General features: G+C 51.5%; 1 protein-coding gene across 4 annotated transcripts in view; it reads right to left on the bottom strand.

The window, feature by feature from the left end:
* Positions 1 to 23,573, bottom strand: part of RANGAP1 (Ran GTPase activating protein 1) — a 42,550-nt gene extending 18,977 nt beyond the window's left edge. For 2 of the 4 annotated variants that reach the window (XM_055253052.2, XM_055253054.2), the window contains exons 1-5: positions 22,902 to 23,573; positions 17,539 to 17,688; positions 11,344 to 11,471; positions 3,972 to 4,031; positions 393 to 572 (exon numbers count right to left, since the gene is read on the bottom strand). In XM_055253052.2, the coding sequence (XP_055109027.2) occupies positions 393 to 572; positions 3,972 to 4,031; positions 11,344 to 11,471; positions 17,539 to 17,688; positions 22,902 to 23,028 (645 nt within the window). In that variant the 5' untranslated portion in view covers positions 23,029 to 23,573. Of the gene's footprint in view, positions 1 to 392; positions 573 to 3,971; positions 4,032 to 11,343; positions 11,472 to 17,538; positions 17,689 to 18,380; positions 18,603 to 22,901 lie in introns of those variants that run through there. The other 2 variants (XM_055253053.2, XM_063622938.1) reach the window with 2 other exon arrangements.
* Between the last annotated feature and the right edge of the window lie 476 nt (positions 23,574 to 24,049).

Below are 24,049 nucleotides of genomic sequence, written 5' to 3'. Positions count from 1 at the left end.
AAAGGTGAGCTGTGACAGTGCCCCCCTGAGCGTACGCTCCTCTTTTCAGACTCCCTCTGCCTATGTGCCAGGCTCTACCAGCTGCTCTGTGGGTACAGTGAGTACAGGGATGCCCCAAGCCCTGAGTTTTGCAGAGCCAGCAGGCTGGAGCAGGTATGCAGCGGCACTCCCTCTGCGTTGCCAAGCCAACCCAAGAACTTCGGATGGTTGCTTGGCAACCCCACCCTCATGGATGCCTCTACGCTCCGGCCACCGGCTGCTGCCTTTGAGGCCTTTCTCTTTTGAAAACAACGGCTGACCATCCCAGATGGTGGTGGCCCAGGGCCAGGGCACACATCAGACGGATGTGGGTGGACCAGGAGACTCTGAGGGGAGGGGGCTGCCACACCCACCTTGCCGCCGCCAATGCCCATGCCACAGTTGTTGAGCTTGAGTTCATGTAGGGTGAAGCAGGCTGAGCTCTTGAGCAGGGCCTCGAAGCCTTGCACACCGTCAGGCCCGAATGCATTGTCACTTAAGTCCAGCTCCACCAGCTGGGCCCCAGCTGTGATGAGTCCTTCCCCTAGTGAGATCTGGGCACAGAGGAAGCTCGTGTCAGTTTCATAGACACCCAGCAGGTGCTGCTTCTGTGCCAGGCCCAGTTCTGCCTTCCAAGGACACCCTGGCTGGTGCAGAACCAGCACAGACACAAACCATTTTGGTATTCTTAGGACTGGAAACCCTGCAAAGGGCTCCTAACAGCTGGAGAGTGGGGCATGCGTATGCATGGGGTGGCCCGGGAAGGCTCCTTGTAAGAGGTGGCATTTGGGCTTAGTCTGGATGAGAATCAGCTAGTCAACGTGAAAAGACTCCAGGCAGCTGAAAAAACAGGAGCAGAGAGACATAAGCATGAAGCAGCAGGCTGTAAGCCTGGGGGAAAGCTGTGGGTAGGCTCTGGAAGAAGCCGTGGCATGGGTTTTGGGTGGAAGGGAAGTGACGGATCAGATCAGGCAAGAGCCTTGAATGCCAGGCCAAGGACTGTGAGCCTCAGCCTGAGAGCAGTAGGCTTTGAGGTGGCTGAGGGATATGGAAATAACATCCCCGGACCTGAGGTGAGCAGATGCACAGGAAGGGGAGCTGCAGTGCCCACACGGGAGTGTGAGGCAGCGACACTGGCAACAGAGGGGACCTGCCGGCCGGTGTGACAAGTCTGGGAGAGGAGCTGCCTGTTCACGGAGCAGGGGACATGCGGAAGCTGGTGGTTCCCTGGACGTGCAGGAGGAGGGAGGGAGGGAGGAACCACAAATGCCTCCAGGGTTTCTGGTGGTGACCGGCAGATGGAGGTGGCCATCTCTAAGCCACAGCCAGGATCAGCTTTGACAGGGGGATTTGGAGCTCTCCTGGAAACCTCCTGGGCTAGGGAGAGCTACACTCCCTCACCCCACCAGGAGAAGTGGTCAGAGAGGAGGCTCTGCCAGAGACTGGGGCAGAAATGGGGGCTGGGCAGGTGGTCCATGGGTGTGGGGATGTGGAAGGGAGACTTTCTGCCCTCACCCTGGCCACAGACATGGCAGATGAGGCAGTTTCTACCATCCTCCCACCACTCAGTAAGCAAAAGGCAATGTGTCCTCTGGTTGCCCTACCCACAGAAAGCCTAGCCCCTGGTGGCTGGGCACGGTGGGTCACACCTGTAATCCCAGCACTGTGGGAGGCCGAGGCGGGCGGATCACGAGGCTGGGAGATCGAGACCATCTGGCTAACACAGTGAAACCCCATCTCTACTAAAAATACAAAAAATTAGCTAGCATGGTGGTGCCTGCCTGTAATCCCAGCTACTTGGGAGGCTGACGCAGGAGAATTGCTTGAACCCAGGAGGCGGAGCTTGCAGTGAGCCGAGATCGTGCCACTGCACTCCAGCTTGGGAAACAGAGTGAGACTCCGTCTCAAAAAAAAAAAAGCTCAAATACCACAGGGTATTTGAGCAGCTCTGACTGCTTCAGGGCTAGAGGTCCATTGGGGCTAGATCGCCGGGGCTAGGCTTTTTTTTTTTTGAGACGGACAGAGTGAGACTCCGTCTCAAAAAAAAAAAAGCCTAGCCCCTGGCGATCTAGCCCCAATGGACCTCTAGCCCTGAAGCAGTCAGAGCTGCTCAAATACCCTGTGCCTACTCCACTGCATGCCATCTTCTAACCCTAAATTCTCTTATCCCCCTAAGATTTGTTCTCATGATTGGGAACATAGAGATAAGAATACTTTCTCTTCCCCATTGCTACAGGGTCAAGTAAAAGAAAACAAAAACCAAAAGAATACCTTCTGAAAGCTCAGGGAAACGAAACGCTAAAATTTAGGCAAAACTTGCACAGTGAGAATTCCACAGTGAGTATGCAAAAGAGAGTTTTCTTCACCATCTTTTCTGACTTGAAATTGTTTTTTTTTGAGATGGAGTCTCACTCTCTCTTGCCCAAGGTTGCAACGCAATGGCACAATCTCAGCTCACTGCAACCTTCATCTCCCAGGTTCAAGTGATTCTTTCGCCTCAGCATCCTGAATAGCTGGGATTACAAGGCACCTGCCATCATGCCCAGCTAATTTTTGTACTTTTGTAGACACACGGTTTCGGCATGTTGGCCAGGCTGGTCTCCAACTCCTGACCTCACGTGATCCACACCTCCCACCTCAGCCTCCCAAAGTACTGAGAATACAGGCATGAGCCACCGTGCCTGGCCTGACTTGAAATTCTTTAACATATATAATCACTGAAATGAATTTCCTTTTTTTTTTTTTTTTTTTTTTTTGAGATGGAGTCTTGCTCTGTCACCCAGGTTGGAGTGCAGTGACATGATCTTGGCTCACTGCAACCTCCACCTCCTGGGTTCAAGCAGTTCTCCTGCCTCAGCCTCCCAAGTAGCTGGGATTACAGGTAGGCACCACCATGCCAGCTAATTTTTGTATTTTTAGTAAAACGGGGTTTTGCCGTGTTGGCCAGGCTGGTCTTGAACTCCTGACCTCAAGTGATCTGCCCGCCTCAGCCTCCCAAAGTGCTGGGATTATAGGCATGAGCCACCACCCCCGGCCAGAAATGAATTTTCTTAACCTACATTCCAAATCTTAGCCTCACAAGCCAGGTGCAGTGGCACGCACCTGTAATCCCAGCTACTTGGGAGGCTGACGTGGGAGGACTGTTTGAGCCCAGGAGTTCAAGACCAGCCTGGGCAACATAGCAAGACCCTGTCTCTTAAAAAAAATAAAAGGAGGTTGGGCGCAACCAGGGTGAGGGGCTCAGCAACATCAATGTGCACACTCATCACTGACCAGAAACCTGCACCCTCAGGGCCTGCCATGTGCAACCCCGTGCCAGGAGGATACACTGAGAGGCTGCCGACCGCCAGCCCTGCCCTCTTCCCTTGGCCAGGCATGCCTTTCTGTGTTCTGTGTTGCCCCTTTCTATTTCCTTCCACACACACGCACTCAGAGACTGGGAACTCGACCCAAGCCAGTCTGAGCCCTGGGAATGAAGAACTGGGAAGCCACCCGTGACAGGCACAAACCAAAGCAGAGAGTGGTATGGAGAAAGGGAGGAGCCAGAGAAAGATGGGGACGGCTACATGGGCTGTGTGCAGAGAAGTCATGAAGGAGCAGGACTGCGAGGTGCAGAAAGGGGTTGCCAGGAAAGGCGGGGCAATTGTATTGGGGTGAAATCCACAGTCAACCAAGCCAAGCAGCTCAAGAGGACCCAGGAGTGCGTGGTCTCAGTTCTCCCACCTCCCTGAAATCCCCACCCTCAGGGTTCCTCCCCTGTCAGTCCCTGTGCCCCCACCCTCCCCTCCTGTCAGGACACAGGGCACATGCTGGACTTGCCAGGCTTCCATTCCAGCAGCTCAATCACCCACAGGGCTTATCTTAGGCTCCAGAAAGAATAAAGCATGAGAAAAGCCCTGGGATTGCCAAAGAGGGCTTTGTGCGTGGAGGGGAAGAGCAGCTTGTTCGCTTACCAGGGCTGGTGGGATCTCGGTCCGCAGCCTCCCCGTGAACATGTCACTCCAGTGGCAGCGCTGCAGCAGAAAGAAGAGTTAGCGGGAGAGAGACCCCTGGAGGCCCATAGTGAAGCCTCATCCTGGTGGATTTCAACTACCCGAGCATCACAAGACTTTTTTTTTTTTTTGAGATGGAATTTCGCTCTTGTTGCCCAGGCTGGAGTGCAGTGGCGCAATCTCGGCTGACCACAACCTCCGCCTCCCGGGTTCAAGCAATTCTCCTGCCTGAGCCTCCGGAGTAGCTGGGATTACAGACGTCCGCCACTATGCCTGGCAAATTTTGTATTTTTAGTAGAGACAGGGTTTCTCCATTTTGGTCAGGCTGGTCTTGAACTCCCGACCTCAGGTGATCTGCCCACCTTGGCCTCCCAAAGTGCTGGGATTACAGGCATGAGCCACCGCGCCTGGCCCCCAAGACTTAACTTGAGCTTTGTTTGTGAAAAGCTGGACCCATTCTGGCTGTAGCTGGTGGGACCTGGAGGCCTGTCCTCAAATCAAGAGGCCTCCAGGGGTTATTGGGGGCTCAGAAGTATCAGGAAAATCCCTGACTTGTACAACCCTCTAGGTGGACGTGTGACATGGTTATGGATAACAGAGAAACATGAACATAAACAACACAGAATTCCGCGTTGAGGGCCAGTGGCTCACGCCTGTAATCCCAGCACTTTGGGAGGCCGAGGTGGGCAGATCACTTGAGGTCAGGAGTTCCAGACCAGCCTGGCCAACATGGTGAAACCCCATCTCTACTAAAAATACAAAAATTAGCATAGTGACGGGAACTTTTTAACAAAGGGAGAGCAGGCCTCAGGCTCAGAGCCATTAAACAGCAACAGCATCAAATAATAATTCAGTAACACTATTTTATTTCCTTTATTGTAAGGAATGTCAGCTTTCCATTCATAGAAGTGCTTTGAAATTACATGAAAGTGGCCGGGCGTGGTGGCTCACGCTTGTAATCCCAGCACTTTGGGAGGCCGAGGCGGGCGGATCACGAGGTCAGGAGATCGAGACCACAGAGAAACCCCGTCTCTACTAAAAATACAAAAAATTAGCCGGGCGTGGTGGCGGGCGCCTGTAGTCCCAGCTACTCGGAGAGGCTGAGGCAGGAGAATGGCGTGAACCCGCAAGGCGGAGCTTGCAGTGAGCCGAGATTGCGCCACTGCACTCCAGCCTGGGCGACAGAGTGAGACTCCGTCTCAAAAAAAAAAAAGAAATTACATGAAAGTTTGCTGTTTTTTTCATTTTTTTAAGAGATGGGTTCTCACTCTGTTGCCTAGGCTGGAGTGCAGTGGCACAATCATAGCTCACTGTAACGACCTCCTGGCCTCAAGTGATCCTCCCACCTTAGCCTCCACAGTACCTGCAATTACAAGCATGTGACACCACTCCTGGTATGATTTAAAGAAAGTATTAGGCAATTCGTGAAGATAGTAGATTGGTAGTTACCAGAGGCCTGGAAGGTTAGAGGGAGGGGAGGCTGAAGAAAGGTTAATTAATGGAGACAAGTATAAAGTTAGAAGAAATAAGACCTAGTGTTCAATAGGTCAACAGGGTAACTATTGTTTACATTACTCTACTATACATTTCAAAATACCTAGAAGATGCCGGGCACGGTGGCTCACACCTGTAATCCCAGCACTTTGGGAGGTGGAGACGGGCAGATCACCTGAGGTCAGGAGTTCGAGAGTAGCCTGGCCAACATGTCAAAACCCCATCTCTACTAAAAGTATAAAAATTAGCCAGGCATGGTGGTGCACGCCTGTAGTCCCAGCTACTCAAGAGGCTGAGGCATGAGAATTGCTGGAAACCGGGAGGCAGAGGTTGTGCTGAGCTGAAATTGCGCCACTGCACAGGAGCCTGCTGGGTGACACAGAAAGACTGTCTCAAAAAAAAAAAAAAAAGCCGGAAGAGAAAAATTTGAATGTTCCTAGCATAAAGATAAATATTTAAGGTGATGGATACCTCAATTACCCTTATTTTATTTATTTATTTTTGAGACAGAGTCTCACCCTGTCGCACCCAGGGTGGAGTGCAGTGGAGCAATCTCGGCTCACTGCAACCTCTGCCTCCCAGGTTCAAGTGAGTCTCCTGCCTCAGTCTCCCAAGTAGCTGGGATTACAGGCGCCCGCTACCACACCCGGCTAATTTTTTGTATTTTTTTTTTTTTTTTTTTTTTTTTTTTTTTGAGACGGAGTCTTGCTGTGTCACCCAGGCTGGAGTGCAGTGGCGCGATCTCGGCTCACTGCAAGCTCCGCCTCCCGGGTTCAGGCCATTCTCCTGCCTCAGCCTCCCGAGGAGCTGGGACTACAGGCGCCCGCCAACACGCCCGGCTAATTTTTTGTATTTTTAGTGGAGACAGGGTTTCACCGTGTTAGCCAGGATGGTCTCGATCTCCTGACCTCGTGATCCGCCCGCCTCGGCCTCCCAAAGTGCTGGGATTACAGGCTTGAGCCACCGCGCCCGGCCTAATTTTTTGTATTTTTAGTGGACATGGGGTTTTGCCATATTGGCCAAGCTGGTCTTGAACTCTTGACCTCAGGTGATCCACCCACCTCAGCCTCCAAAAGTGCTGAGATTACAGGCATGAGCCACCGTGCCCGGCCTATTTTATCTATTTATTTATTTTTTGAGACAGAGTTTCACTCGTCGCCCAGGCTAGAGTGTAATGGCCTGATCTTGGCTCCCTGCAACCTCCACCTCCCAAGTTCAAGTGTTTCTCCTGTCTCAGTCTCCAGAGTAGCTGGGATTACAGGCATCCACCACCACGCCCAGCTAATTTTTGTTGTTTTTTTTTTAATAGAGATGGGGTTTCACCATGTTGGCCAGGCTGGTCTTGAACTCCTAACCTCAGGTGATCCACCTGCCTCAGTCTCCCAAAGTGCTGGGATGATAGGCATGAGAGCCACCATGCCCAGCCCTCCCTCATTTTTTATTTTGAGACAGGGTCTCACTCTGTCTCCCAGGCCGGAGCATAGCCATGCAAACACGGCTCACTGCAGCCTCGACCTCCCAGGCTCAAGCCATCCTCCCACCTCAACCTCCCAAGTAGCTGGGACTACATGTGTGTACCACCACACCCAGCTAATTTTTGTATATTTTATAGAGCTGGGAATCTCCCTATGTTGTCCAGGCTTGTCTCAAACTCCGGGGATCAAGTTATCTGCTCCCACCTTACATACTAAGGAAGCTGGTTTTTGCAGAAAAATCCGCATATCCACCAATAAAGCAGACCATGAACACACCTGGGGCCTCAGCTGTCTGCTCTACACCAGATCTGCTTAGTAGTTACACTTGCACGCAGGTCCATAGGGCCAGGAACAGGCAGCCAGAGCCCGAGCGCCACAGTCCCTCACAACAGATACTGGCATGTCACTCTGAACAAAGCTCCCCAAACCCAACTCTAATGAGCTGAACAGTCAGCACAGGACTCTAGGGCACACCGTCTGGGTTCCAATCCTGATTTAGCTGACTCCAGCCACCACTCCCCCTCTCCAGCCTCTGGTATCCTATCTCTGAAATGAGGTTTTAGGTCCTAATGATCTCCCACGTGAACAGCAAAGCAGTTAAGAGCTTGCTTGGACTGGGCACATTGGCTTACACCAATAATTCCAGCAATTTGGAAGGCCAAAGTAGGAAGACTGCTTGAGCCTAGGAGATCAAGATCAGACTGGGCAACATAGCAAGACCCCATCATTTAAAAAAAAAAAAAAAAAGAAAAAAATTAGCTGGGCATTGTGGCACACACATGGTCCCAGCTACCTAGGGGGCTGAGATGGAAGGATCACTTGAGCCTGGGAGTTCAAGGCTGTAGCGAGCTATGATCATGCCACTGCACTACAGCCTGGGCAATGGTGTGAAACTGTCTCTTAAAAAAAAAAAAAAAAAAGCCAGGCACGGTGGCTCACACCTGTAATCCCAGCACTTTGGGAGGCCGAGGCGGGTGGATCACGAGATTACGAGATTAGGAGATTGAGACCATCCTGGCTAACATGGTGAAACCCGTCTCTACTAAAAATACAAAAAATTAGCCGGACGTGGTGGTGGACGGACGCCCATAGTCCCAGCCACTCGGGAGGCTGAGGCAGGAGAATGGTATGAACCCAGCAGGCGGAGCTTGCAGTGAGCCGAGATCACGCCACTGCACTCCAGCCTGGGGACACAGCGAGACTCCGTCTCAAAAAAAAAAAAAAAAAAAAGAGCTTGGGCTGACACCTGGACTCCACCTCAGCCTACCCCTAGTTGTGTGACTCTGGGCTGCACTTCTCTCACCTGTCAAGACCTCGCTCCTCACTTGCACACTGCTGCAGCAGCGGAGAGAACACCTCTGGCATCAGCACTACGCCCAGAACACTGGGCCATCAAGAGCAGATCCCACCCTGCCCCTGCCCTAGGCTGCTTCCTACACAGAGGAGGGCCTGGGAGGTGGCGTGCAGTGATTCACTGGAGCCACTGCATCTGCAGCAGGCGGGAAGGTGCATGCAGCACTCCTACCGACCAAGCTCTCCCAGGACAACCTCTGAGGAAGAAGGAAGGGCTCTATCTCCTATTTCATATAAGAGCCCAGCCTCAGAGCTGCACGCAGGGCAAGGCCACATACGGCAAACAAGGTGGTGCTGTTAGGGCTTGATCCCATGTGCTGAACGCAAGCTCAGCTCCTGCTGAGTCCTGTAGCCTTCAGGCCCATGGCTCCTTCATTCCTGTTCTTCATAGGTCTCAGGGAGGGCTGAGTTCTGAGTTCTTTGGTTGGAAAACATCCTAGCTTATGCTCAGGGAAAGTACAGGCCCAGGGCAGGAGAGCAGAAACAATCACTGTCTTGGTGGTTAACTTGACCATGACCTTCCTAAGGAAACAAATACGCAGTGACACTTTGTAAATAAGCTTGCAGGCCCTTCCGGGGTGAATCCTCTCATGGCCCCCAGTCCCATATTCCTTCTCCTGCAGAAACTGGTGCCACAGAGAGAACACTGATCTCAGGAGTGTGATGTGTGGCTTGGCCACATCTCTGCTATTTTTTTTCTTTTTTGAGACAGAGTCTCGCTCTGTCGCTAGGCTGGAGGGCAATGGCACGATCTTGGCTCACTGCAACCTCTGCCTCCTGGTTTCAAGCAATTCTCCTGCCTCAGCCTCCTGAGTAGCTGGGACTACAGGCGCACGCCACCACACCTAGCAAATTTCTGTATTTTGAGACGGGATTTCACCTTGTTGGCCAGGATGGTCTTGATCTCTTGACCTCATGATCTGCCCGCCTTGGCCTCCCAAAGTGCTAGGATTACAGGCGTGACTCACCAGGCCCGGCTTTTTTTTTTCTTTTTTTGAGACAGGGTCTTGCTCTGCTGCTCAGGCTGGAGTGTAGTGGTGCAATCTTGGCTCACTGAAACCACTGCCTCCCAGGCTCAAGTGATCCTCTCATCTTAGCCTCCCAAGGAGCTGGGATCATAGGTGCACACCACCATGCTGGGCTAATTTTTGTACTTTTTGTAGAGACGGGGTTTCACCATGTTGTCCAAGCTGGTCTCGAACTTCTGGGCCTTGGCCTTCCAAAGTGCTAGGATTACAGCTGTGAGCCATCATGCCCGACTGATCGTGGCTATTTAATGAGCCCCTCTGAGCCTCAGTTCCCCTGACTTATAAATGGAGACTCAACCCAGTCTCTTCCCTGGTTGCTGTGAGCAGGCAATGGCATGCAGAAGAGCCCAGCCCAACCCTAGCCATGCACATATGAAGAGACAATGCCATTCTGGAACTCTGGTCTATCTCCCTCATGACTTTGGGATTTCAAAGAGAGGGGAATACCCAGTGACATCTCCCAGCGCTTTGAACATGATACTCTTGCTTTTCTCACAGAGCGTATCGGAAGACTGGTGTTTAGTAGAACCTGTTTGGGGAACACGGGCTAGAATAACCTGACTTGCCCTTTGTGTTGGCCAAGAAGGGCACCACTTGGATCTAACCTTCAAGAGAACTTGCCAGCCGCATGCGGTGGCTCATTCCTGTAATCCCAGCACATTGGGAGGCCGAGGCGGACAAATCACAAGGTCAGGAGTTCGAGACCAGCCTGGCCAACGTAGTGAAACCCCGTCTCTACTAAAAAATACAAAAAATTAGCTGGGCGTGGTGGTGGGTGCATGTAATCCTAGCTACTTGGCAGGCTGAGGCAGGAGAATCACTTGAACCTGGGAAGTGGAGGTTGCAGCAAGCTGAGATCGCACCACTGCACACCAGCCCGGGTGACAGTGTGAGACTCCATCTCACGGGCAGATCACAAGGTCAGGAATTCGAGACCATCCTGGCTAACACAGTGAAACCCCATCTCTACTAAAAATACAAAAAAAAATTAGCTGGGGCCGGGCGCGGTGGCTCACGCCTGTAATCCCAGCACTTTGGGAGGCCGAGACGGGCGGATCACAAGGTCAGGAGATTGAGACCATCCTGGCTAATGCAGTGAAACCCCGTCTCTACTGAAAATACAAAAAATTAGCCGAGCATAGTGGCAGGCGCCTGTAGTCCCAGCTACTCGGGAGGCTGAGGCAGGAGAATGGTGTGAACCCGGGAGGCGGAGCTTGCAGTGAGCAGATATCGCGCCACTGCACTACAGCCTGGGCGACAGAGCAAGACTCCATCTCAAAAAAAAAAAAAAAAAAAAAAAAAAAAAAATTTAGCTGGGAGTGGTGGTGGGAGCCTGTAATCCCAGCTACTCGAGAGGCTGAGGCAGGAGAATTGCTTGAACCCAGGAGGCGGATATTGCAGTGAGCCGAGACTGCACCACTGAACTCCAGCCTGGACGACAGAGTGAGACTCCGTCTCAAAAAACAAAAAAAGAGAGCTTGCCTCTGCTGCGAGGAGTGTAGGGAGCTGGCAGTCTCCGGCTACAGCACCTTCCTATTGCTGCAGCATTTGAGCTAAGGCCTGGCCACTTCTGCCCAACACGAGACTCCTTTCAATGGACAATCTTTGCTCTGCAACTCCGAGAGGGTGGGTCTGTCAGAGCAGCCTCACAGTCAGAGGCTCCTGCTGGTTATTTCTGCAACCTTCCCGCCTCACATGTGACAGCTCTGCATTATGAGCAAAAGGCTCTCCCTACTTTATCTTTCACAGGTGTCATGCCAAAACTCCTCCTGCACCCCAACACCCTCTCAGGGTCTGCTGACTACGGGGAGAGGGTCCCTAGCCAATGCTGTGTGCCCTGGGGAGGCCAGAGGAAGAGGAGCTGCTTGGGGTACAGCCACACAGGCATGGGCCTGGAAGAGACTGGACACAGGCAGGGGCTGTGGAAGTATGAACAGAAGCTTGTTCAAACCAGCCTGGGCCTACTCGCCCCACTCTGCTCACCTTCAACTCTGACTTCTTCTCTAAGGCCTTGGCGATGACCCTGGCTGCTTCCACGCCCACTGTGTTGCCTTCCAGACGCAGAGCCTCCAAGCCATCAAAGTCTTCAATCTCTTTAGTCACATCTTTAGCTGCCAGGGACCAAAGAGCAGAGAACCTTAGGCTTTTGGAGTCACAAACAGCTAAGATAGGAGAGAGGTTGGCAACCAACTACCTTGCCACTAAATAGTTTATGGTGCACCTACCGTGCAACGAGCCCTGGCTTACAGAGAATCGGACAGGCTCATGGTCCAGAGTACAGAGCTATGCAGATGATTTCTCTGTAATGAGTGTTAAAACCAGGCATGTAGAGAGGCTTGGGAGCCGAGGGAAAAGAGCAACTGGCTGCTCACAGCAAAGAAGACTTTGCCAAGTGGGTGGTGTGTGTGGAGCCTCCAAAGATGGGCAGTGTACCAGGCCAAGCAGAGAAACGGCACCCAAGCCAGAGGGCCAGCAGGCACGATGGCACAAAGGCTTTCATTGTTAAGTGATTCATGTGGGGGGTGTTTGTTCACTACTGTACTATTTTATTTTGATGAAACATTCCAAACCACCTAAATGTCCATCAAGAGAAGACAGAAGGCCCAGTGCAGTGGCTCACGCCTGTAATCCCAGTACTTTGGGAGGCTAAGGCAGGTGGATTGCTTGAGCCCAGGAGTTTAAGACCAGCCTAGGCAACATGGTGAAACTCTGTCTTACTAAAAATACGAAAATTAGCTGGGCGTGGTGGTGGGTGTTTGTAATCCCAGGTATGCAGGAGGCTGAGGCAGGAGAATGTCTTGAACCTGGGAGGAGGAGGGTGCAGTGAGCCAAGATCGTGTCACTGCACTCCAGCCTGGGAGACAGAGCAAGACTCCAACTTAAAAAAAAGTCAGGCATGGTGGCATACGCCTGTAATCCCAGCATTTTGGGAGGCCAAGGCGGGCAGATCACAAGGTCAGGAGTTCAAGACCAGCCTGACCAATACAGTGAAACCCCATCTTCACTAAAAATACAAAAATTAGCTGGGCGTGATGGCACATGCCTGTAATCCCAGATACTCACGAAGCTGAGGCAGGAGAATCACCTGAACCTGGGAGGCGGAAGTTGTAGTGAGCCGAGATCACACCACTACACTCCAGCCTGGGCGACAGAGTAAGACTCTGTCTCAAGAAAAAAAAAAAAAATTAGCCTGGTGTGGTGGCATGCACCTGTAGTCTCAGCTACTTGGGAGGCTGAGCTGGGAGGATCAGCTGAGCCTGAGAAGTTGAGGCTGCAATGAGCCATGATCATGCCATAGCACTCCAGCCGGGGGGACAGAGCAAGACCCTGCCTTCTCAAAACAAAAGAAACAAAAAAAGAGAGAGACAGGAAGACAGAGAGGAGGACAGAGGTTCACTGTGGCGCGTTATACAAATAGTTACACCAGCACTGCTATGAAAGATGACACAGGTGTTTTTGACTTGGAAAAATCTGTTATAGCAATAAGTGAAAAATTAGGTTACTCAAGCATTTGGGCTGATCACTCTTTAAAAACGTATGTATTCACACACAAACACACATGCACACATGTGCATATAACAAGGTCTAGGAACATAGAAACCAAATGTTATAGCAGTTCTCTCTAGCTGGTAGGATAATGGATGATTGTGTGTTTTTCACTACTTGAAGTAAAACATTCTCAATATATCAGGTTATACAGCAGCTTTTAAAAGATCTATAACATAATCCCAATTAAAAACAAAATGGGCCGGGAGTGGTGGCTCACACCTGTAATCCCAGCACTTTGGGAGGACAAGGCCTGAGGATCACCTGAGGTCAAGAGTTGGAGACCAGCCTGTCCAACATGATGAAACCCTGTCTCTAACTAAAAATATAAAAATTAGCTGGGTGTGGTGGTGGGTGCCTGTAGTCCCAGCTACTAGGGAGGCTGAGACAGGAGAATTGCTTGAACCTGGGAGGCTGAGGTTGCAGTGAGCCGAGATCATGGCATTGCACTAATCCCTGGACAACAAGAGCGAAACTCTGTTTCAAAATACAAACAAAACAAAACGAACTCAGCTATGTTCAGGAAAAAAAAAAAAAGACTAGGCTGGGCACGGTGGCTCACGCCTGTAATCCCAGCACTTTGGGAGGCCAAGGTGGACGGATCATGAGGTCAGGAGTTCAAGACCAGCCTGGCCAACATGGTAAACCCCATCTCTACTAAAAATACAAAAATAAGTTGGGCATGGTGGCGCATGCCTGTAATCCCAGCTGCTCGGGAGGCTGAGGCAGAATTGCTTGAACCGGGACCCAAGAGGTGGGGGAAGCGGTGAGCGAGATCTTGCCACTGCACTCCAGGCTGGGCTACAGAGCGAGACTGTGTCTCAGAAAAAAAAAAAAAAATAGTAGTCATATCCCTGGGGTTATATGAAAGTGAGGATATATTTTTTCCCTGTTCTTTGAATGTTTCTGTATTCTATAATAAACCTGCATTAATTATAAAATCTGAACAAAACCAAAACTTACATGAAACATAAAGTTGAGTCTGGCTGGTACAGGATGGAGTAGGGCGACATGTGGGAGGGAAGAGACAGAGATGGGTATGGGAGATAAAGTTTGAACTTGACCTTCTGGTCAAGAAGGGTCTTGAGAAAGGACTTATAACTTAGTAGGGGCTCCCTAAGAAGTTGTCCAAGGTGGGCCTAAGGTTCCCTGGTTGAGCCGGAACCCAAGGATGGCTCACTGATGCGGGTAACTTGACTTCCAGATGCCAGGGGATTCAGGGTTGGTCAGTGCCAGCCAAGCCTTGGCAAGGGATGAAAAGACTTCCTGAGTGCTCTTAAAGTAAAAGTGAGCTCTCTCCCTGCCTTACTTCCCAGAGCCTTTTCACTTGTTTTCATAGAGTATATTCACATTTTGCCTTCAATTAGTTGCCTGGGTATATCATTCCTATTCCAGATTTGCTGCTTCTTAGGAGCTGGCTAAGCTGGGCACCCCTGGGGACTTACAAAATGGGAGACACCACATTCAGCCTGTGCTGGGAGAGTAAAGAAGTTAACTGGATGGATTTCAGAGCCAGCCAAACTTGAGTTTTTTTGTTTTGTTTTTTGTTTGTTTTTGAGATAGTCTCGTTCTGTCACCGAGGCTGCAGTACAGTGGCACAATCTCGGCTCACTGCAACCTCCGCCTCCTGGGTTCAAGCAATTCTCCTGCCTCAGCCTCCCGAGAGTAGCTGGGATTACAGGTGTCCACCACCACACCCGGCTAATTTTTGTATTTGTAGTAGACAGGGTTTCTCCATGTTGGCCAGGCTGGTCTGGAATTCCTGACCTCAGGTGATCTGCCCACCTCGGCCTCCCAAAGTGCTGGGAATACAGGCGTGAGCCACCGCACCTGGCCCAAAACTTGAGTTCTAATCCCAGCCCTACTCATTAAAGCTGTGCCCTTAGGCATGTCATACCACCTCCCTAAACCTCAGTTTTCCAATCTGCAAAATGGAAATGCAATCTATCTCAAGGGATTTTGTGAAGATAAACTGAGATACTACTTATCTGGCACTTAATACCCTTATCTGACAGTGTTCAATAAATGGCATTTAGCATCAAATCCATGTTTCCTAAATGGAGCTCAATGTCTAATTAGAAGCACAGGAATAGGGATTTCACTGGACCTCTGTGAAAATCCTAGCTCTGCTACTTATCAAATGTGTGACCTTGGCCAAGTTACTTAAAGTCTACTAAATTCTTTTTTCTCATTTATAAAACAGCAACATTCCCATCTATCTCTCACAAGGGTGACACAAGCATCAAAAGTGATAAACGAGGTCAAAGTGGGCGGATCACCTGAGGTCAAGAATTCAAGACCAGCCTGGCCAACATGGCAAAACGCTGTCTCTATTAAAAATACAAAAAAATTGGCTGGGCAGTGGCTCACACCTGTAATCCCAGCACTTTGGGAGGCCGAGGCGGGCGGATCGTGAGGTCAGGAGATCGAGACTATCCTGGCTAACATAGTGAAACCCCGTCTCTACTAAAAATACAAAAAATTAGCCGGGTGTGGTGGCGGGCGCCTGTAGTCCCAGCTACTTGGGAGGCTGAGGCAGGAGAAGGGCATGAACCCGGGAGGCAGAGCTTGCAGTGAGCCGAGATCACGCCACTGCACTCCAGCCTGGGCGACAGAGCCCCAGACTCCGTCTCAAAAAAATAATAATAAAAATAAAAATAAATTAGCCGGGCACGGTGGCGGGCGCCTGTAGTCCCAGCTACTTGGGAGGATGAGGTGGGAGAATGGCGTGAACCCAGGAGGCGGAGCCTGCAGTAAGCCAACATCATGCCACTGCACTCCAGCCTGGGTGACAGAGCAAGACTATGTCTCAAAAAAATAACAATAATAAAAATACAAATACAAAAATAGGCTGAAGGCGGGACACAGTGGCTCACACCTGTAATCCCAGTACTTTAGGGGCTGAGGCGGGCAAATCACCTGAGGTCAGGAGTTCAAGACCAACCTGTCCAACATGGTAAAACTCCATCTCTACTAAAATACAAAAAATTAGCCAGGCGTGGTGGCGGGTGCCTGTAGTCCTAGCTACTCGGGAGGCTGAGGCAGGAGAATGGTGTGAACCAGGGAGGCGGAGCTTGCAGTGAACTGATATCGCACCACTGCACTCCAGCCTGGGTGACAGAGCAAGACTCTGTCTCAAAAAAAAAAAAAAAAAAAAAGAGAGAAAAGAAAATTAGCTGGGCATAGTTGTACACGCCTGTAGTCCCAGCTACCCAGGAGGCTGAGGCATGAGAATTGCCTGAACCCAAGAGGCAGAGGTTAAAGTGAGCTGAGATCACACCACCGCACTCTAGCCTGGGCAACAGAGCAAGACTATGTCTCAAAAAAAAAAAATTAGCCAGGCGTGATGGTGTGAGCCTGTAGTCTCAGCTATTTGGGAGGCTGAGGCAGGAGAATTGCTTGAACCTGGCAGACAGAAGTTGCAAGGAGCCAACATCGCACCACTACACTCCAGCCTGGGTGGCAGAGTTAGACTCATCTCAAAAAAAAAAAAAAAAAAAAAAAAAAATGCTGGGCACAGTGGCTCACGCCTGTAATCCTAACACTTTGGGAGGCCAAGGTGGGCAGATCACCTGAGATCAGGAGTTCGAGAGCATCCTGACCAATATGGCAAAACCCTATCTCTACTAAAAATACAAAAATTAGCCGGGTGTGGTGGCGGGCACCTGTATTCCCAGCTACTCAGGAGGCTGAGGCAGGAGAATCGCTTGAACCTGGGAGGCAGAGGTTTGCAGTGAACCAAGATCACGCCACTGCACTCCAGCCTGGGTGATAGAGTGAGACTCCATCTCAAAAAAGAAAGTGATAAACGCACAGGGAGGAAGTCTACAAATGTTAGGCCTTATGGAGATGTTAGGAACGTGCATCAGCACGCTCCCAGCTACCCAAGGACTCAAGCAGCCTCCGATCTGGAGAGGAGAACAAGGCTGCCTACAAAACATGACAACCAGGCATGTCTAGACCAGTTCCCCTGGTTGGGCCAGAATCCCAGGAGGCCTCACTTGATGCAGGTGCCTTCACTTGCAGGTGCCAGGGGATTCAGGGTTGGTCAGTGGCAGCCAAGCCTTGACGAGGGATGAAAAGACAGGGTCTGCTGTCTGGTTCCTAGTTTTCTGTGGTTGCAGTACCTGTATACACACAGACAGCCATCCCTCTCCCAAGTACATCTGGTTGCATGAACCAGCATCTCCCAAGAGGGCCCGGGTTGTTTTAATGCAGCTCCACCAGAGCCTCAGCTCTGGGGAAAGCTGCAGCTATTCGCAGGCCTGCCTGGGATCATGGGGGTTAAGGACAGGGGTGGGGAGAACACCAGATATGAAGTCAGAGTCAGAGGCTGTATCTTGGGACTGGCACTAACTGTGGCCCCTCATTACCTACCATCCCCTCCTGAGAAAGAAAGGGCAGGGCACAAAGGGATGCCCAATGCAAACATGCAAAGTGCAGGGGAGCTTGCTCATGGGCAAACGACCTCTGAGCTTCATTGTTAGAATAGGCCCAATGATACCTCACAGAGCTGCTGGGACAAATAATGGAGACAATGTAGCAGAAAGAGCCTGACAGACAACCAGTAAGAGTTCAGTACACTCCCTTTCCTCCCCTGGACACACCAGTGCACAACTTCCAGAAACTCACCATCTTCTGCAGTGTTGAGTTTGAGGCTCTTGCCCTTGAAACTCAGCTGTCCCCCAGCCACCTGAGTCTTGGCCAGTGTCTCTGCCAGCTTGGCAATGTCTTCTGAGGCCATGTCGACTAGGCTGGTGGGCTCCCCTGGAGATCTGCAGACTGAGGAGGCCAAAGTTGCAGTAAGAAAAAGGAGTCTCCTGGGGCCCCTGGTTAGGGGGCAGGGTAGGACATCAGCCATCTCAGGAGTCTGACCCTACCTCCCCTGCTATGGAGACTCTAGAGCTAAACCACCGGAAGAAAGGAAAACAGCATCAGAGAAGGAACAGTTCTTTTTTTATTTTTTGAGACGGAGTCTCGCTCTTTCGCCCAGGCTGGAGTGCAGTGGCGCAATCTCGGCTCACTGCAAGCTCCGCCTCCCGGTTAACGCCATTCTCCTGCCTCAGCCTCTCTGAGTAGCTGGGACTACAGGCGCCCGCCACCACGCCCGGCTAATTTTTTTTTTTTTTTTTTTTTTTTGTATTTTTTAGTAGAGACGGGGTTTCACTGTGGTCTCGATCTCCTGACCTCGTGATCCGCCCGCCTCGGCCTCCCAAAGTGCTGGGATTACAAGCGTGAGCCACCGCGCCCGGCCTGGAGAAGGAACAGTTCTAGAAGGTGCAGGAGGTAGTAAGAGAACAGAAAAATCATGTCTTAGCCTATAAGGAGCTACCATCTCATTACAAGCCCTCCTCTGCTAAACTGCCGCAGCTGGACACCCAGCAACACCATGAGCTGCCCATTTCCTGGGCCCCTTCAGTGAATGATAGTCAAGTCCCAAACCAAAGGCTGCAGAGTCTGGCCCAAGCACACACCTGCTTGAGCATCTTGGCTGTTCTCTGTTTGAGGGTCCCATTCCTCAAACAGGACACAGATGGCTATGGGATCCAGATCATTCATCCCAGAGAATGCCCCACCACCCATGCTGGCATGACTCTGGGGTGGGGCACAGGGGTCAGCCCCACTGCACGTCTGGTTTCAACCCTGGTCGGGAGACTGGGCAGGCCACAGTGGCCCCTCAGGGGTTTCTAGGAGATCAGAGATGGCCACATCACAACAGCTACCATCATAATAGGACAGGGACAGGGCTGCCACCTATGAAGCCCTACTATACTCAAGTTTACCAGAAGATTTGGGTAGAAATGGGGTTGATAAGCCTTACTGTTTATAAAATCAGGAGTGCTGGTAAAAGTAAAGCTGGCCAGGTGCAGTGGCTCACACCTGAAACCCCAGCACACTGGGAAGCTGTGGTGGGAAGATCGCTTGAGCCCAGCAGCTCAAGACCAGTCTGGGCAACATGGCAAAATCCCATCTCTATTAAAAATAAATACAATTAGTGGGGTATGGTGGTGTGCACCAGTAATCCCAGCTACTGGGGAGGCTGAGGTGGGAGGATTGATTGAGCCTAGAGACAGAGGCTACAGTGAGCCATGATCTCGCCACTGCACTCTAGCCTGGGTGACAGAGTAAAACCCTGTCTCAAAAAAAATTAAATAAAAATAAAAATTAGCTGGGTGTGGTGGCACGTGCCTGTAGTCAGTCCCAGCTACTGGAGAGGCTGAGGCAGGAGGATCATTTGAGCCCAGGAGTTCAAAGCTGCAGTAAGCTATGACTGCCACTGCACTCCAGTCTGGGCAAGAGCGGGAGGCTCTATCTCTAAAAGTAACTAAATAAATGAAAAAAAAAAATTTTTTTTTTTTTTTTTGAGACGGAGTCTCGCTCAGTTGCCCAGGCTGGAGCGCAGTGGCACAATCTCGGCTCGCTGCAAGCTCCACCTCCAGGGTTCACGTCATTCTCCTGCCTAAGCCTCCTGAGTAGGTGGGATTACAGGCACCCGCCACCATGTCCAGATAATTTTTTTGTATTTTTAGTAGAGACGGGGTTTCACCGTGTTAGCCAGGATGGTCTCGATCTCCTGACCTCGTGATCCACTCGCCTCAGCCTCCCAAAGTGCTGGGATTACAGGCATGAGCCACCACGCCTGGCCAATAAATGAAAATTTTTAAAACAACAAGTAAAGCTTTGAGAATTCCTGCGCCTGCTCATGGTACTCCATCTTTACTTGGAGTACATGTGAGATTAAACATCTCACGTGTACTGCCTATAAATTGAAGCTAGCTATATTAGACAGGAACGTGGAACATCACTACATACCTGCATAGTGTTTACTTTGTGGTATGAATAAATGTATCTGTGAGATGCTCCAAAAAAAGAGGAGAAACAGCAAGTAATCAGGAGAGACCAAGGAAGCAGATATGAGGGGCAGAACTAGGGGGTGCTATCCAAAAGGCCTCCTCCTACAACCTCCTCATTCTCAGATACAGTTGTGATACCCTGAATCCTCCCACCCCTAGGCTTCCTCTGGGTTCTAACTTATCACCCTGGTTTGTCTGCCTTTATCAATAAGCATGAATTATTATCCTGGGTAAGGTGTCCACTCATTCGTTCAAAAAAACATTGATTATTACCGTGTGCTGGATGTTGTTCCAGGTCAGGAGTATAGCAGTAAAGGAAACATAAACCCTGACCTCTTGAAGCATGTGTTCTAAATGACACATTTAGTATGTGATTTAAAAAAAAAAAAAGTGGGGGATAGGGGGCCGGGAGTGGTGGTTCACGGCTGTAATCCCAGCACTTTGGGAGACCGAGGCAGGTGGATCACAAGGTCAGGAGTTCAAGACCAGCCAGGCCAACATGGTGAAACCCCGTCTCTACTAAAAATACAAAAATTAGCCAGGAGCAGTGGCACATGCCTTTAGTCCCAGCTACTCAGGAGGTTGAGGCAGGAGAATTGCTTGAACCCAGGAGGCGGAGGTTGCAGTGAGCCAAGATCGCGCCATTGCGCTCCAGCCTGGTGACAGAGCAAGACTCCGTCTCAAAACAAATAACAACAACAACAACAACAAAAGGCATTATTAACAACAACAAAAAAGCATTATTAGGAAATAGTTAAATAAAGATGTCAGGGATTGGGCCATGCACACATCTGGGGGAACATGATTCCTGCAAAGGGAGTAGCAAATGCAGTGGCTCTTGTAGGGGCAGAGGGTTGGAGGAACTGCAACAGGGCCAGTGGAGCTGAAGCACAGAGAGAGAGGAAAAAAACAAGGTAAGAGACGAGAGAGTTAACAAGGGGCCCAAGTCATAAAGGCCATTTGAAGAACAGTGGCTTTCGCTGTAAGTGACAAGGAAAGCCACTGAAGTTTTTAGCAGAAAGCAGATGTCATTTGACCTATGTTTTGACAGGATCACTCTACTTGCCACAGAGCCTGGCATTTAGAAGGTGCTCAAGAAATGACCAGTTGAAACTGCATAAAAATTAACCAGGCCAGGGCTGGGCGCGGTGGCTCACACCTATAATCCCAGCACTTTGGGAGGCCGAGGTGGGCGGATCACGAGGTCAGGAGATGGAGACCATCCTGCCTAACACGGTGAAACCCTGTCTCCGCTAAAAATACAAAAAATTAGCCGGGCGCGGTGGCTCACGCTTGTAATCCCAGCACTTTGGGAGGCCGAGGCGGGTGGATCCCGAGGTCAGGAGATCGAGACCATGGTGAAACCCCATCTCTACTAAAAATACAAAAAATTAGCCAGGCGTGGTGGCGGGCGCCTGTAGTCCCAGCTACTCGAGGCTGAGGCAGGAGAATGGCGTGAACCCGGGAGGCGGAGCTTGCAGTGAGCTGAGATCGCGCCACTGCACTCCAGCCTGGGTGCCTGGGTGACAGAGCGAGACTCCGTCTCAAAAAAAAAAAAAAAAATACAAAAAATTAGCCGGGCCTGGTGGCAGGTGCCTGTAGTCCCAGCTACTCGGGAGGCTGAGGCAGGAGAATGGCATGAACCTGGGAGGCGGAGCTTGCAGTGAGCCGAGATTGCGCCACTGCACTCCAGCCTGGGCGACAGAGCAAGACTCAGTCTCAAAAAAAAAAAAAAAAAAAAAAAAATTAACCAGGCGGGGTGCGGGAGCTCACGCCTATATTTTTAGTAGAGATGGGGTTTCACCGTGTTAGCCAGGATGGTCTCAATCTCCTGACCTCGTGATCCACCCGCCTCGGCCTCCCAAAGTGCTGGGATTACAGGCTTGAGCCACCGCGCCCGGCCGCTCACGCCTATAAACCCAGCACTTTGGGAGGCTGAGGCGGGCGGATTACCTGAGGTCGGGAGTTCGAGACCACCTTGGCCAACATGGAGAAATCCTGTCTCTACCAAAAATACAAAATCAGCCGGGCGTGGTGGCACATGCCTGTAATCTCAGCTACTCAGGAGGCTGAGGCAGGAGAATCGCTTGAACCCGGGAGGCAGATGTTGGGGTGGGCCGAGATCGTGGCATTGCACTCCAGCGTGGGCAACAAAAGTGAAACTCCGTCTCAAAAAAAAAAAAAAAAAAAAAAAAAAAATTAACCAGAGTCGGGTGTAATGGCTCACTCCTGTAATCTCAGCATTTTTGGAGGCTGGGGTGGGCGGATTGATTGAGCTCAGGAGTTAGAAACCAGCTTGGGCAGTATGCCGAAACCCCGTCTCCACTAAAAATACAAAAACTAGCTGGGTGTGGTGGCAGGTGCCTGCAGTCCCAGCTACCTGGGATTTAAGGTGGGAGGATCACTTGAGCCCCGGAGGTGGAGGCTGCAGTGAGCTGAGATCTTGCTACTGTACTTCTGGAGACCCTGTTTCAAAAAATAAATTAACCAGAAACCAGCCCAGTGCAGTGACTCACACCTGTAATTCCACCATTTTGGGAGGCTAGGCGGGAAGATTACTTTAGACCAGGAGTTCGAGACAAGCCTGGGCAACAGAATGAGACCCTGTCTCCACAGAAAAATTTAAAAATTAGCCAGGTGTGATGGCACCTGTAGTCCCCATGACTTGGGAGGTTGAGGTGGGAGGATCGCTTGAGCCCAGGAAGCTGAGGCTGCAGTTCAGCGGTGATCGTTCCACTACACTCCAGCTTGGGTGACAGAGGGAGACCCTGTCTCTAAAAAGATAAAAAAATAACCTGAAACCCCAGCATCTCTTGCAGTTCTGAGATGGGACAATTTGAGGGTAAAAGGTGGTGGTGAAGCCTCCAGATAGAATAGGGACAGAACTTCTCAGCTGAAAGGGGGCCCATTCCTCAGTCCAAGAGAGAGCGAGACAAAGAGATGCACCCCTCCACACACACTTTATAGACCAAGAAACTGGAGTACAGAAACGTAAATTGATTTGTCCAAGGTCAGCAAAGGGTCAGCGCCAGAGCAAAAGCAAAGGGTTAATAGAGAAACATCCTCTCCCCGCTCCGCAGCAGCGTCGGAGACTTTCTGAGGTGAGATGCATGCTCCTGCAAAGCGTCAGCAGTGACTCACATCGATTCCAGGGACAGCGGCGCCAGCCCGGGCCCCCCGCGGGCGTAGGCCTGCTGGGAGGCGGCGCCGCGGGAGCGACGCGCGAATACAGGCCGCAAATGACAGGCGGGCGGCGCAGGAGCCCCATCTGGAATCCCCGGCGGACTCGCACCGCCTCCGGTTGACAACGATGCTAATATGAGACGCCACTGCTAGCAGCTGCTGGCTGAGCTGCTCTGGCGAATCAGACGCCCTTTAAGCCTCAGTTTCCCCATTTGTGAAAGGAGCCAGCGCCGCCCAACAACCCCACTCCCACCGCCACCCCTGGGGCGCTCGGTCGTCGAAGGCTAAGTGAAGAAGGCCGAGGGGGCAGGCAGAAGGCGCACAGGGGCGCCACGCCCTCCTCGCCCCGCACCCCTGTTCCAGGCAGGTGACGGGGAAAGGAAAGGGACCCTGACTCTACCGTAAACAGGCGGCGCCGCCGCGTGGAGGGAACCGAGCGCGCGCCTCCGCCCGGTGGGGCGGGGACGGATTTAGGGTCCGGGTCAGGCCGGGGTCGCCACCTCCGGATCCAGCGGTCCAGATGTCCAGCCGGCTAGTCTGTCAGCTCTCTCAAGCTCCCGGCCCCACGCGCTTCCAGCACCACCTGCTCTCCGCACCGCGGCGGATGATGGCGGAGGAGGAGGATTTTGAAAGCCGGCAGTTTCTTTGCTTCGATTTGATTTGTTCGAGGCCCTGGCCGGCTTGCCCTCGCCCTGCACGCGCCGCCTCTCGGGTAGGGTAGTCCCGTTCCCTACCTGGGAACGCGATGGGGCGCGCGCCGCGAACTACCCGTCCCATGGCGCACCGCGCGCAGAGCGCCCCCCACCGCCCTCCTCTTCGCCCTCCCCTGGCGGCTTCTGGCTCTTTCTCGCAGAGACCGCAGGGCGGTGTTCAGCCGGGAGCGCCCAGAGACTACAATTCCCAGAATGCGTTGCACCCAGGTCCCTCAGCTCTTCCGGAAAGATTTTGTTTGCCTAACTTTGTTGACACAGGCTGCTGGGTCTCTTCGGCAAGACACAGGTATCTATTTCCCGAAAGACTCTTTTCCGTCCCATGAAGCTGAAACGGCATTCGAAGGCTTCCACATAAATATGCACAAATTACCTGATAATTAAAAAGGGGAAATA

This window comes from Symphalangus syndactylus, chromosome 18 (assembly GCF_028878055.3).
Source record: "Symphalangus syndactylus isolate Jambi chromosome 18, NHGRI_mSymSyn1-v2.1_pri, whole genome shotgun sequence".
NCBI classification, from domain to species: Eukaryota; Metazoa; Chordata; class Mammalia; order Primates; family Hylobatidae; genus Symphalangus; species Symphalangus syndactylus.
Note: the sequence above shows the minus strand (reverse complement) of the source record. Positions and strands in the feature narration are given on the sequence as shown.